Genomic DNA, 15,184 nt, shown 5'->3' with positions numbered 1-15,184 from the left:
TAGGTAGTTTTATCTTAAAACTGGGAACAATGTTGTCTCTGTGAAGGATGGTTCATCCCTGTGAGAGGTAGGAGAGGGTTTGTCAGGAGCAAAGGGCATCATGGTGAGGTGAAAGGCGACTGGATAGCACCAGAAAGTGTAAAAGCTTTTGAAGAGACTCACCTCTGGTCAGATGGGTTCTCCAGAGATTCAGGACTTAAGGGAGCAGGGGGAGAGAGTCAACGGCATGCAGTGTAAGCGCAAGAGGCCAGAAGGAAAGAAGGAAGGAAAATAGGGGAGGAAGGAAGGAAGGATGTTGTGAGCCCACTTGTGTGACTCAGATCTATTTAAGCTGGAGCTACAAAAAGCATAACTTATCTGCTCGACTACCATATTGACCGTGTCAACAGTCGATAACAACTGTTGTGTGATCACAGGAAGAGTGCAGCTTGCACTGATCACACCACAACCAGCGATAGAGGTTCTCAAGGGAACGACATGGATGATTAATGCACCAAAATGCTTTGTGATGAAGCATTTTTTGAGCATCAAGATTAAGTCCATTCATGGTCAGTGTCCACACCCAGATAACAAAGGCTACTTTAAGTCAGCGTCCAATTATTGAACAGCTTCTCTATATTTATGGTGCTGCACGCCACGGTGCACGCCACGGTGCAGCGGCAATTACCTCCTGTCCAGAGATGGAAGCGTTGAATGAGAAAAATTGGGTAATTGTCAAAAAATGGGGTCAAGCGCCATATCAGTGGAGAGTCATGGCCAGATGTGATTTGTCACTGAAATAATGGGGAACGAGCAAATCGACCCACGCTCTCAGATATGTGTTGGGAGGTGAAAGAGGGGCTAACAGAGGGTGCTGTAAATAGTAACAGAAACATTAAACCAAGGTGAGGGTTTGACACTTTGGCCTCACGTAGCTCTAAACGTCCTCTTGAGGAATTTCTCTATGAAATGAAATTATGCTGAACTGATCGACACGCCTTCCTCAAGCTCTGCTTTGCTTAAAGTCAGGCTCATGGAAGCTCTTAGTAAATGTGACATCCATTAAACTTTCGACAGTCTGGCTCCAAGGACCACTGTCCCCCTCCTGCTAAGTGAGATTGATGCCCATGGCTGCACACAGCAGAGAGATCTCAATTGGAGGTCTAATCTACAAAGGGAGACAAATCTGTGATTAACATGTCGCTGCCTCTCTGTACGGCCGACTCTGTCATTATTCACAATTACAGTTAGAGATCTGGCAAAAAAGGGAGATGACAGAAGCGCTGGCATGGATTGGAACTCTGGGCTGAATCCAGTCGGCTTAATTTGAGCTGAATTCTGCTTTGCCGCTTTGTGGGACTCTTTAGAAAGAGGTTACTTACCGAGCTAATGAGCAGGAAGAAAAAAACCTTAATAACTAAGTCATGACCGAGGGCTTTCCCAAGCACAAAGTCCACACGGGCTGCAGAAACTAGGTTAAGGGGTGTTTAGTAGATCCTCCTCCTGCAGTTTTCAACAGGGTCTCATTCATTTCCCTCATGACAGATAATGCCATTCAGTGTAAAGTGCATGGCAATTCATTTTGTTTATGAACGAGTTACAACCATGCATAAAATATTGCACATTCTTAGCACAGCAATTCATTTTCTCTTTCTGAGGGGTGAGCATAATGCTTATCATGCACACATTCATGCTTCTCTTTGCACAGGGGAAAAAAAGGATTTAATGACGTGGCAAAATGTATCCAACAGAATGAAATCTGGCAAATTAAATAATGGAGATGGAGCCTAAATGTAAGATTTGACTTAAAGAGTAAAGATGGTTCCTGTGGGGTTTTTATGAATATGCTTTAATCTGCTCAGGTTGGTTAACTATTAAACGATGGCTTTCTCTGAAGTTAGTTTGGCTTGATTTGAAGCTGGGGAACAATCCCAGCCGTAAAGTCTACTTACTCTGGGATCTCATTGGTCAGTTGGCTTGGGTGAAAAGGAAAGACAGTCAAGGACATTTACATGAGACAAGGACATGTGGACAAAGACAACAAGGATGGTCAGACTGAAGGACAAGACATGGTCAGAAAGCTGGAACGCCAAAATCATGGACAAAGCACATAAACACATAAAACACAAACACACACACACACACACGTATCTGACAGAATTCGGGAGCCAGTTGTGTGTTACTGAGTGTGAGTTCTGTGTCTCAATGGGAGTGCGATGAACTGGGCCGCTTTTCACACCTCTGAGTGTTTGTGTGAAGAGCTGTGAGACGGAGATATAGAGCCGTATGCTTGATGTCTTCTCAGGTTTATCATATAAACATTATTGTTTGTGCCAACCCGGAAGGTGCGTTCTTCTCTTGCCAAGCCTTGTAGACCAACGGATGAGTAAAAAGTGTCTGATCTGCTGCCTAAGAGGGGAGGATTTCTTTTTTCTTTCTCTCTTTTTTTTCAACCTGCTCCAGAGACCACTTTACACTAACGTCATCAGCTTCTCTTCTGGCTGTTAAAAACTGCAGGTAGTGTTTTTAGAAGCGGGTTTTACTGAGTACAGTTTAAAATAAGGGAATAAGTTTGATCATGCATGTGTGCTAAATGTCCAGTGTTTGCTGAGCAGAAGACCACAGAGGGAACCGAGCATGCTCAGGGCTAAACTGTGATTGTTAACTGTCTCGCTAATTCGACAACTCCAGAGCAGGGCTGCTGTGGATGTATGACTAGTTCAGCCAGAAGCCTCAGCACTGATGATATCATCAACAGTGTTATCACAGCTAACCAAAGGACCAAAGGAGGAGATGGATGGACTGAAGGGTTATTTGGCTGTAAGCTATTACAGTGATGATGGTGGATGAAGCTGGATTGATGAAGATGATCTCCTTGTCCTCTTGCTTACCTCTTTGTAACAGCGTTGTGGTACTCGATGAACGTCCGCCCGTCAAAGGCGATGGCTTCGGTGTCTCCTGCAGACTTCTCGTAGATTGCTGCGGAGGAGAGATGGGGGAAAGAGTGAGGGATTTAAAGGAGGACTTTTTAGAGGATGACATCACACCAATCAATAAGACAGCAGGCTCAGTTATCAGAGTCGATGGAGTGTGAGCAAATGGGCCAGTGTCGGTGCATTTGTAGTTTTAATTAAAGTGAAAGGGACAGCGGGCCGCAGTGCAAGGTTAATGGAGAAGGCAGTGACTGAGTGTGTAAGACAGATAGGGCCTCAGTGAGTATATCTCTGGCAGAGTGACATGATGATGATGAAAGGGATGTGCAACTCTTGAAAATAGCTTTTCATGAATATTCAATTGACAGCTTTCATCATTTTTATAACCGCCACTTCAGTTTGAAAGAGTTGTTTTGAAACCGATCCCAGTATCAGAAATGCCAATACCCCCTAAAATGCTGTATTAGCTTCTGGTGAGTACACTAATCATAAACGTATCCAGTGCCACAATTTATTGGCTCCCTTAAAAGTGACTGGTTGCTTTCTCTACAAAACAAAAGCCCTAACAGCAACAATAAAACTGTGCCTTAAAATTTAGAGCAAAGGGAACTGCTCTCTGACAGTATAACACTATTACAAGCTATCAAAATGTTAACAATCAGTGTTGCAGATCACATATTTTAAGGCTGTCAGGGGGCTCCGAGCTGAGCTGCTGCTAAAGTTAGCTTATCTTGTTTCTTGGTGTTCAGCCTATTTTTGGATTTCTCTTGTTTACTGGGCCGGGCCGATCAACAATTATCACAATCATATCACAGAGCTGTACAGGGTGAGTTGTACACTCCAAAGTTCTTCAATAATGATGTAATGGTAGTTTGGGGGGGCTGCGAGCAGTTTGAGAAAACATGCAATCGGCCTTACACAAATCAAGCTATCTGACTCAGTATCAGGGAGGGAAAAATGCTATGTTGACATCCCTAAATAAGACACTTGAACACACACATAATGTTTCTGTTTCTACACAACACAACTGAAACTTAACTGATCCAAAAAAATGAGAGACAAGTTTCCTTTCCAAGAACAAGCTGTGTTACATAAAGGATGAAAACACTGCCATCATGTATCCAAAGTTTAATACCCAAAGGTAAAAAGGCGGCTCACACACAAAGTTGATTAATCTCGATTTCAAAAGTTAACTTTGTCAAGAAGATCTCTGTGTGTGTTATGTTTTGCCTGTGGGTATTCAACGTTGGGATTTTATGACTCTGGTTTAGCAACACAAACAAAATTCTGGGAAGGCGGCATCCTTTCAAAGACCTAACTCCTGCTGCCATGTATCCCTCAAGAGTAGAACCAAATAATGTTGGATGAGGAAATGGAACAATCTGTACAGTTACAATGATTCATTGCAATTTCACACTGCCATGATAAGGTGATCTCAAGCCAGCAAATACACCCACACCAATCATTCTGGTGCTTTTAAATCAAGATGTAATGTGATTGTGAGGAAAGATGATCACTTGGACTACGGTCAGAGATACTCACTGTTCTGACAGTGTACCCCTGAGAATCCACTCAGGCACACACACTCGTAGGTGTCCAGCTGGGGGTTGCAGCGGCCGCCGTTGTGGCAGGGCTCTTGGGCACATGGGTGCACTGTGAACATGGCGATGTTACTGGAGCGCTGGGCGTTCTCCTCCCTGAGGATGGGGGTGCCCATCAGGATAATCTAAAGAGCAGAAAACAAACAGTTAGAAAGACTCTACGATAGTTTCATACTTTGGGTGACACATTAAAGGTCAGCTCTCAAGTCTTTTATAATACTCAGCCTGTGAAAACACTTCTTCAAAGTCCCTTTCAGTTTTCCATATCAGAGAAAATGACGTTTTCAAGGTTACTTCTCTCTGAGCTTTAGTCACATTCACATCAGAGAAGTCCTGATTTATATAACTGAGTGGAGCGTGGAGTTTGAAAGACTGGGGTGATTACTGGGAAAAGAGGGATGAACAAAAACGCTACAAGTAGAATATGATAAAATAACTTACACCCTCACTGGGACTAAATGTTGAAGATGTCTGCCCCTGCATCTTTAATTTCAACCTTTCTTTTTTAATTTGTCTCCAGTGTGCCCCTTAACTAAGTGCAATCACTTAGCAAAGATTATTTTTGAGGCAATTTTCCTTTAAAAGGTGGTGACAGTAAAAGATAAAACATGAAAGGCGAGGAGAGAGATGTGATGACGGTGGCAAAGGGCCAGGGCTGGGATCAACGTATGAAGGCTGCATTACTGGGCTAACAGGCCTGAAGCAACCCCAGAAATATAATCAGAAAATCCCTTCATAACACTTTCAATACGCTGAAAAGTACGTTTATAAATCTAAAATACTGAGGCTCTCTTGAACTGAAATATTTATTGAATGAAAGATGAAGTTTGGATGAAAACATATTTGGTTTCAATTAACAAGAAGTGGAAACTCAAGCTTATTTGACTGAATGGGGACTCTGTGTGTGTGTGTGTGTGTGTGTGTGTGTGTGTGTGTGTGTGTGTGTGTGTGTGTGTGTGTGTGTGTGTGTGTGTGTGTGTGTGTGTGTGTGTGTGTGTGTGTGTGTGTGAGGGGGCGGGAATGATCAAATCTGATTGACAGCTGCCTGGAAACGAGCAAAACATCAACATATGTGTCTCCACATGAAGATTCGAATGTGCTGTACTCTGATGTTTGGTATTTGATGGCATCATGTTAAGTAACCAAAGATGCATGCTGGTGTGTTCTTTGGTCATTCCTCAAAAGATGCTGATTTGGAAACTAAGTTTTAGGTCATACAAATCACATAAAAAAGTGTTCTTTACACTCAAGGCTAACGTTATGGAGGCCTTCATGTCTCTAGGGTCCTAATTTTCAAGCCTAGTTTTAAAATATAGGTATGATTATCGAACCAGCCTGCAAGCTCAGATATATAAATCAGTATAATCTTATTTAATACCTGTTTAACCTTTTCACACAGACTTGTGTTTATGTAACAATGTAAATATTAATCATCTCTGACCTTCCTTTAGAGCTTTAACTTCACGAGTCTTGTCTGGCTTTAAATCTCTTACCTCCTTTTCAGCCCTCTTGTTGTCACATTTATCTGATTTAATTTTTCCCTCCTTAGCAAAACACTCGAAGATAATCATTTGTTACCGCTCTTGGTTGTTGTCCAAGGGAAAGCGGCGAGTTATGGTGCTTTGTGTTTTCTGCTGAATGATCATTAAAACCTCATTATCCCAACACACCCGGAGAGCTAAACAACTGTGTACAGTGATACTGTAGATTCATTTAAACCCGCTCCTCCTCCGAGTATGAATTCCACTCTGTTACCAAACAGGGAAATGTCTTGCAGATAAGGCGTTGTCACGATGCTCATGCAGAACAGGACATCAAACTGAGTGTACAAACCGTCTTCCACATAATTAACTACTCCCAACGGGCCAAGTAAGACAAACACCACATTTAGCTTTTGATTTGCTCAAAAAACTGTCAAGGGAAAGTTTGCAGAGGAGAACTAATGACAAGTTTGCACAAACAGTAACATCCTGCCTTTGTTCTACCAGGTTATTTTTGGCAGTCGGAGATGAGCTTCTGCTGGAAAGTGGAGGAAAAAAACTGGAAGGCTGTCAGAGAAAGATCTGAGAGGAGCGAAAGGGAGGGACTTCAAAATGTTCATTCTATTATTAGTGCATGCTAATCCAAATGAGTGGAGTCACTGCCCGTCACAGACTGAGCTTATAATGGGAAACAACTTACACCAGGGTCTGTCGTATGACAGATGGATAACTAACAACTTATCTTTAGAAACTGTGAAAGCGTATATCTCAGGGTGCAGAAGTCATTAAAATAACACATACATTCATCAGTAAAATCCACAAGCAGAGCTAATGAGTACATCATCCTGACAGAAAAAGAGGCTTGTGAACATTTACCTTCTGGATTGTTCCCTTGAATCCCTCTGTAAGTGCTGCGCTTCTCGCCAGTCGGCTGTAATCAGGAGCTCCACCAACAAACAGAGACTCTTTCAGGTTAAGATCTACGTGCAGGTTCTGATGAGACAGGACACAAAAAGGCGTCAGTGGGTGAGCTGGAGCAGTACTTATATGAAAACAGACATTATGTCTCAGTGTTATATGCCCCAGTTTACTCGTCAAGTTGCAGATTAAACCCAGCAGTGTTTTGCACAAGATTGAGATGTATGTGGCTGGTACAGGAGACGAAAGACAAAGTATGTTTTATATACTGGAAATATTCAAAGAAATATATGAACATGAGAAAAAAACACAATAAAGCTTCATTAAAAGTTGAATCCAAAAATTCATGGTCTTTCAGAAGAGAACAAAATGTCCTCAAGAACTTCAACTAAGTCCAGTTGCCATTTAGACTGAACTTTGAATTACCATGACCAGGATGACCAAGAACCTTCACAAACATAATGAGGCTTACAGTAAAAAGGAAAGGTTACATCACATTCACAAAAAGAGGCGACAGTTCAAATTAGATGTAATCAAAAAAACCCTGCTGGCGATGTGGCGTTCACAAGGAGGCAACAGCTACAGCCATCTTTGACATTTGACATCCAAACTTTGAAGACTTCACCCTTAAGTACGACTGGATGTTTGTGCCAGATTTGTCCCAGTCTTTCTGAGATATCACAGTAACATAACTGTGATTCATATAAAGGCCTGAACTTGTTTTCCAGAACATTTTACTGACACAGCTCAGTCTACCTTTAAGGCCATTCATCTTAATCTCTCCAACATGTGTCTGAAACAGTGTCACATTTATTCTGGAGTTATGTCCAAACTTTAATGAGTTCATCTCTGAGTTGAAGTGGACTCTGGTGCCAAAAGTGGAGCCAGTCCCTGCAGTCGTTCGTCAGGTTTAGCTTTCAGAAGAATTTGGCGAGCGAACAGATACTCCAGGATGTAAATGTGTTCGGATGAAAGGAGGTTTAGAAAGCTTCACATATATCTTTTAAAATGCCCCATTTAATCCTCTCTGTCTTGAGTGTCCTTCAGGGACTTTTTTCTTCAGGATGTAATGGTTTATAGTTTTTCTTTAACGAGTTATGTGTTTGTGTCCAGGGAGCATGAAATAAGTTGCGTCCTCTTATTCAAGATATATGAATGGAGTGAGATTAATAAACCACATTTGCAGACATGTCACGGTCATATAGATTGTCCCATAAAAAAAAGAAATTTTCCATATTGTAGCCGGCAGACGTTTTAACTGCACTTGCTCGGCTCCTTTCTGCATCAATACACTTGATACATTACAGCATAATTGATTTCTATGTCTCTCAGAGAGAGTGGTCAATTATCCTCTATCTGTGAGACATAAAAAGAGACTACAAAGGGGAATCAGGAGTAGGCTGGACTTGAGGTACGGCTGCTTCTTCACAGACATCTCTAATGAATGGCTGATCATAAGCAGCGACCTTTCAAACAGTTGAGTGTGGAGACACATTAATTGCAATTTATTTGCGCTGCGACGGCTCTGAAATTCAATTCTTTCCACCAAACCTTCGGGCCGATTGCTTTGCATTAGCAAGGTGCCGCTTTTTATTTTTTTGCACAGCCGAGCCGGCTCACTTCAGAGGGAAAGAATTAATGATCTTTATTTTATGTAGAGCAGTAATTGCCAGAGGGGTAAAGTGGAGTTAATTGCTGGAAAAATAATGGAAGGGGCCAAGTAAACAGGCTTTGTGCAAGGCGAGCTGGCACCGGCTCGGCTTTTTTTTAGGATGAGATTTTGAGTGCAGGAGGCAGCGGTGCTTGGCTGAAGCCCGGAGGCTGTGTCACTGCACCTTGAGCCGCTTCCAACAGAGGCAGGGTGGGGACCTCGGCCAAAGCTGCTGGACCAGCTGAGGCTGCTGCCTGGAGGCTGAGCTGAGAGTTGTCATAAACTGCAGGGCAGAGTCGTCCACCTCGGGCTCTTTATGTAGACCTGACTGCTCCGATACACTCACTTTCTCAGCAGATTACACCCACTGTAACACTATTTATGCAGGTAAACACGTTCACCATGGAACAGATGTGATTTAGCACACAAGAGGCACACTAGTTATAAAAAAAAGTACAAATTAATGTTTTCTTATCTGTGTGACAACATGTCACAACTGAAGTGTCATTAACTGAGAGTATCCCTTGAAAGTGTCTAATTAAAGATAGTAAATATGGAAGTACACGGCTGTTCAAATGTTTAGAAACAATATCAGGTCAATCATATAAAGATCATAGAACATCTATAGAAGCTTCTTACGCTCCATCAATGAGTTGAAATCTGAAGATAATTGGTCTTATATTTGTAAAACAGCTCCCAAACTTTTCTGATCCAAACCAGTGTTGACTATTTTTTGAAGTACAAACAAACAGCGTATACAAAGAGGTAACACACCGCCCTGGGCAATCAGTGTTGACAACAATAACAACAACCTTGTACCTGAAAAACTTTTCATGCAATGCACTGGCTCCATGCAACTATTGGCCAATTCCTCCCGGCCCTCAGAGAAATCCTTGAGAAGGTAGCAGCTAGCTGAGCTACATCCCATTAAAATGTATTATCCCTGGTGCTATAGTATTAGGCATACTGTTTTCACTTCTTTCTTTGTTTCGTGTTGTAGTGCAAAAATGTTCTATTTAAAAGTCTGTGTTATTGTTTTTGGTCTGTCAGTCTTCATCATGCTAGCTTTGTGTTTGTGAGACAGTTTGAGTCAGTAACTGTTGCATTGAAAATACACATCTTTACTTTAAACTGTGTTTATCTGATTAACATTTCCTCTTTCTAATAAAAGCTATTAAAGACAAAGAACAAATCTTTTTAGGGATTATGCAAGACTGATTTTGAATCAATATTAACAGAACATTTTAAGTGCTCTCTGCAGAACTCCAAAGTACCCCAAGGAGTATGTCCCCCCCCCCCCCCCCCCGATCTTATTAACACAGCTGCAGAGAATCCTCATGCAGAATAAGGCTGTAATAAGTGTTTTCTGGTGAGAAATAAAAAGCCAATACCTTATTAAAGAGTATGCCCAAAAGAAACTAGTTTGCAGTGAATATGTGCATCTCAAGATACAGAGTTACAGAACCTACGGATGCATGCTAAGTTTAGATCTAGTTGGAGATTCTTCACAGTTTAAATGTTTTGATCAAAGCTTAAGTGAAGTAACTTTGTATGACTCTGTTATGAGACTTCATGCAATGAAATGATGTGTCATGTTCTGATCTGATGTAAACAGGTAATGATCTGTACCTGGGAAGCTGAGACAGCTCTCCTGCGGAGTGATTCTCACTCGGTGGTGTTCAGTGAGTGTTGTTTGTGTTGTTATGGGAGAGTGAGTGGGTGACAGAGTGAGTGACTTTATGATATTATTGAGAATTGTTCCTGTTTCCAAAAAAGAAGTGCGAGCAGATGACAAAAGAACAGCCCGGCTTGGCTTGGCACCTCACATCTCCTCCGGTATATTTCCTCCCCTTCGCTCGCCCCCCCCTGTTCTTCGCTTTCACTTCTTTCCGTCAGCCACACGGCTCTGGCGTGATATCCCCGCCTACGCCAGACTAATGAAGACGTTTCTTTGTTGCTAAAAACAATGGCGGCCACAAAGATGACTGTGTCCTTTCCTTCTTCCCTCCCACCTTCCAGCCCCCTCCCACCCCCACGGCAGATGGACCGAGGTGAAAGCCAAACTGTGTTCTTTAAGAGCATCTCTACTCCTGTACTGTTTGAGTGTGAGTGTGTGTGTGTGTGTGTGTGTGTGTGTGTGTGTGTGTGTGTGTATGGGCTTATGAGATGGCAAAGTTCCTCTACAGAACTGGCACCTTTGAAGCCGCCCGCAGCTCTGTAGAAGTACCTTTACTTTAACCGTGCTGCTGTTGTATGAAGAGATGGGGGTGAGAGGACGTAGTGAACGACTTAAAATGAAATATGGGCGAAGGTGTGACTGGGACTTGTCTCATTACCTTGCGTGATTTCTTATTTCCAGACAGCACATCATAGAAAGAAAGAAAAATAGGGAGGAAGAGAGTTATTAGGGGAAGAGTAGTAAGTGTCTGTGCACAGAGAGACATGCAGAGCTAGGCAAGTGCAAAAGCTCACAAAACACACACAAACACACACACATACATAGACTCTCATCTACACACACACATAACCACAGGGGGCATCTGTAAGAGCATTCAGCACAGCTGCAGGGAAGCACAGACAAGTAAGGTTTTAAAAAACAAGTATGAGAAATGTGCACCTTGCATTATAGACTGTACATTCACATACAAGCTGAAAGCAGTGTGTTTACACTTAGAGAGAGGGAATGTAAATGAGAAAGCAGGTCTAAGAGGCTCATGCATGAAGCAGATGGTGCCACTGAAAAAAGATATAAAGAGAAAACTTCATGGAGGAGAGGCAGTGAAAAGTGCCACTTAACTCAACCTCATTTACAAACTGTTGCCATTCAATCAGAGGTGAGGAAGCTTCTTTATTCCACTATCTGTGCCCATGTGCCTTCTGACAGAGCGCACTTCATCACGCTGGCAGCCCGAGCCATCTTTGATATGAGGAACACTCCCAGCATGTAATATGAACCCAAACTTTGACTGTCAAAAGTATCTACGCAACTAAACTTTTTGTTGCCATCTGTTTGAAAACAAAACAGCCTCCTTGAATATTTATGTTTGAAAGTATAGGTAATAAATAAAGCTCTATAACTGATCTAAAAAACATGCTTTCAACTCAAAGCCGCTGCAAAGCGAAGACAGAAAGCAGCTGTGATCCAGCAGGAGACAGAGACCACTTATATAAGTCTCCACCTACAGACTGTTATTGGCTGGCGGCTCCACTACACCATCACTACACTACGTAATGACAGATACCAAGATATGTCCCAAACACAGCACTTAAAAAATGTAACAGTAAAATATTAAAATAAAAACGCAGAGGGCAGACTTTACCTGCATATACAGAGACCGGTACACATATCTCATGGGTCATCAATGATGAATGAAAGGGAGCATTTAAAGCTCCTGTGAGGAATTTTTGGCACCCCCTGTGGACAAAGCTCCAAAGCTTATCTCTCGATGGTTTACACATGTGTAAAAAATCTCTTCCTGTGTTATTTTAAAAGTTAAATATATCACTCATCATAAATATTCATCCTGCAAAAAGTAAAGATGGCAGTTCTTTCGTCTGACATCAGCGCTCTGGCTGCAGTTTCAGGCATTAATAATAACTATATAGGTGTAGGAATATCTTGTGGTTGACGGTCTTGTTTTGTATCTCATGAAGGGGCATCAGTATTAATCACAGTCTGTTTCATAAGCAGCTAAAAATCCTCACAGGAGCTTTGACAATGAGTTTGACAAACCCATTATGAATCTGGTCACCCTCTCCCACCAGCTGATAGAGGTCTAATAGTTGAACTCACTACAGAGTCCATCTACTGACTGAGGGCTACCGTGCTTTAACAGTCTAAAAAACCAAACCATTGAATGACCTGCTTGTTGAAATCTGGTTGCACGTTTTTCTCTTTTACTATCTCTTTATCACTTTCCTTCTATCATATCAAGTTTATTTTTTTGGTTTTTATGCCTTAAAAGAGAGAAAAAACGGGAGAGAACAGGAAACTGGGAACATGAGGAGGCTGGAAGTGAACTAGGATTTTATAGACTTTTGAAGGAGGTTTTTCTTTTTATTAATTTTAGTTTTAGGTTTTTATGCCTTTATTCAGAGAGGTTAGAGAAGGAAAGTGGTAATGGGGAGCAGGTGATGACCTACAGTCAAGGGCTGCAGGTTGGAATCAAACCAGGGGTGCTGCTTCAAGGACTGTGGCCTCTCCACAGGGGGGTGAGTTTTAACAACTAGGCCTAACTTGTGCCCCTTTTTCAAGCATTTTTTGAAGCACTTTGTAGATTTTCTAGAAAGTTAAATATAAATTCAGCTATATGCTCGTCTTAGTTTTTTTTTTAAGAAAATCCTCCGCATTGTGCCTTTAAGTAGAAACTAAAGTAGGACATATTCAAATGTGTCTGCATCTGTTTAGTTACTTTCTATAGCAGCACTGTGTGCTTTTTGGATACATAATAACTTCTGCTGTTTTATGACTTCTTCTTTTTGTTAATTTATTGAAAGAGGTATTAAGTGGTATCATATTTAACTTTTAGATTCTGATATCATGACACCTCTAATCCAAACACGTGCCTGTGTGTGTGATGCAGCTTCTCAGAGCTAAGTCAGCTCTCACTCCCTCCACGTTCTTAAAGCAGGAGTGGGAGAGAATTATCTGAGAGCCACACTGGATCGGGTCTCTGCATTGCGCTCCATAACTAGTTCCAGCTCATCCCTTGAGTCCCCCCCTCCCCATCTTTACTTTCCCCTCGCTCCCTTCTTTTAATATGATTTTCTGCCTCTGTTGCTGTAATAAAACACAATTATCATATGGGCAGCGGGGGAGGACGGAGCAGTAGGAGAGGGAAAGAATAAGAAAAGGAGTAGTGTGCTGTTTCTTAGTGTAAGATAACAGAGATGACAGAGCGCATGTTCATAATCACACATTACACTCTTAATATAATTGGATGACCTGCAGCTTATCAACCTATTAGATCGCCTTTCATTTGGATGCATGCACCTGTGTTATTGGTTTAGACGCAGGGCTGAAGGGTTTCATTACACTCATCTCGCTGTGGCTGCTATCTCCTTAATCTGCCTCCTCCTCCTCCTCCTCCCCCCCAGACACCTCCTCTAAGGCTGCTTTTATAAAATCGACTGTATAGCAGTGCTATAAGCTGCTTCTCCTTTGTGTTTGCAACACAAAGTTTTATCTCCAGCATGTCAGCAAGCTGAAAGGCTGACTTACACAAAAAAAGAACAAGTGGAATCACAGGATTTCCAAAATTAAGACAGCTTGTCATACCGGCCCTCTACATCTGGAGCTCTCCCCCTCACCTTGACGGATGTCAGGAGATAGCGGCATATTTTCTACAAACCAGGCAGGCAGAACGGCATGTTGTGGAAAAGTTTGCTGATACAAACCTGTCTGAAGCGGCCGAATGAAACGCCTCTACATGGACCAAAAAAAACCTCACTGAAGCTTGAGATTGTGGCGATGATATGACAGGAGCACACAAATGATCAAACAAACACGGTATATAATGCACAAGCAAAGCTAAGCATAAAACAGGCCCGTCAGCCCTGCATGCTAAAAGCAAGATAACTCCTAACAGGAGCCTGTTAGCTTGCTTTTTCTTACCGGTGCTTCTCCTCGAACTGGATCCTTCTTGTTCACCATGATCTCTCCTTTGCGGTTGGAGCGCTCCAGGTTGATGGTGTTCCACACGTTGAGCTGGATTGGTTCTTTACTCCTGAAATTAAACACATGAAACAGAGTCTTATTAAAAACACATGGCTTTGTTCAGTTTATCTTAACCATGCTAGCATTCTTAGTTTAACATTTCTGAAGCCCAAACATGTTATTTTCTAACTTAATCTACTGGATCATATTTCTATTAGTACTACAAACGAGGTAGTTGTACGAGCCGCTTGCTGAATGTAATTTTTTTGTAGCTGTGAAAGGGAAACGAAAGACAACAAAGATGACACATTAGGAGCTACACTAATGACAACACAGGGTCTACTGGGTGGGATTAGTCTTTTCATTTCCCTCCTAAAAGATTAAAAAATAATGACAGTAATAATACTTTTGAGTAAAAAAAGACACGTTTTAATTTCACTTTTAATTTTTGAAGTTCTGTTTCTCTGGCTCAAAAGAGAAATTTGCAGCACAGAATTTCATTTTGGTGTCAGATCGTTATGAAGAAATGTGGCTTTTGAAAATTCATCCAATTATTACTTTGCCGTCTACGAGTTGATTAGGCACACTCCGGGTGATCAAATAACTTTTCCACTCACAGTGTAAAGACTAAGGAGTCTCTGATAGACTCTTTGAGAGGCGGGGCTCATCCCACACTGATACACAAACTCCTTTTAAAGCTCCTGTGAGGAGTTTTTAGCTGGTTGTGGAAGTGGTTGAATTGGACTCTGATATCTCTCTGTGAGCTACAAAAACTAACCAGACTGTCCACATTAAGATTGATTATTTCTGTTTAGCTATGTTCAATGCCTGGAACCACTGCCGGGGGGTAGGAGGCAGTGGAAGTGATTCATTTTACGCTGCTGAAACACTGTTTACATTTTCCATAGCAAAGACTTTAAGTCATAAAATAAAGCAGGAAGAGATATTCTGTTTGCAAAACACAA

At 41.8% G+C, this 15,184-nt stretch overlaps 1 protein-coding gene across 4 annotated transcripts in view; it reads right to left on the bottom strand.

The window, feature by feature from the left end:
• agrn (agrin) overlaps positions 1 to 15,184 on the bottom strand; it is a 349,201-nt gene that overhangs the window by 13,404 nt on the left and 320,613 nt on the right. For all 4 annotated transcript variants that reach the window (XM_034695805.1, XM_034695804.1, XM_034695803.1 and 1 more), the window contains 4 exons: positions 14,178 to 14,289; positions 6,871 to 6,987; positions 4,455 to 4,638; positions 2,871 to 2,958 (listed from right to left, as the gene is read on the bottom strand). In XM_034695805.1, the coding sequence (XP_034551696.1) occupies positions 2,871 to 2,958; positions 4,455 to 4,638; positions 6,871 to 6,987; positions 14,178 to 14,289 (501 nt within the window). The remainder of the gene's footprint in view (positions 1 to 2,870; positions 2,959 to 4,454; positions 4,639 to 6,870; positions 6,988 to 14,177; positions 14,290 to 15,184) is intronic.

Source organism: Notolabrus celidotus, chromosome 11, assembly GCF_009762535.1.
Source record: "Notolabrus celidotus isolate fNotCel1 chromosome 11, fNotCel1.pri, whole genome shotgun sequence".
In the NCBI taxonomy this organism is placed as follows: Eukaryota; Metazoa; Chordata; class Actinopteri; order Labriformes; family Labridae; genus Notolabrus; species Notolabrus celidotus.
The sequence above is the reverse complement of the archived record's forward strand: the minus strand, read 5'-3'. Positions and strand labels throughout refer to the sequence as shown.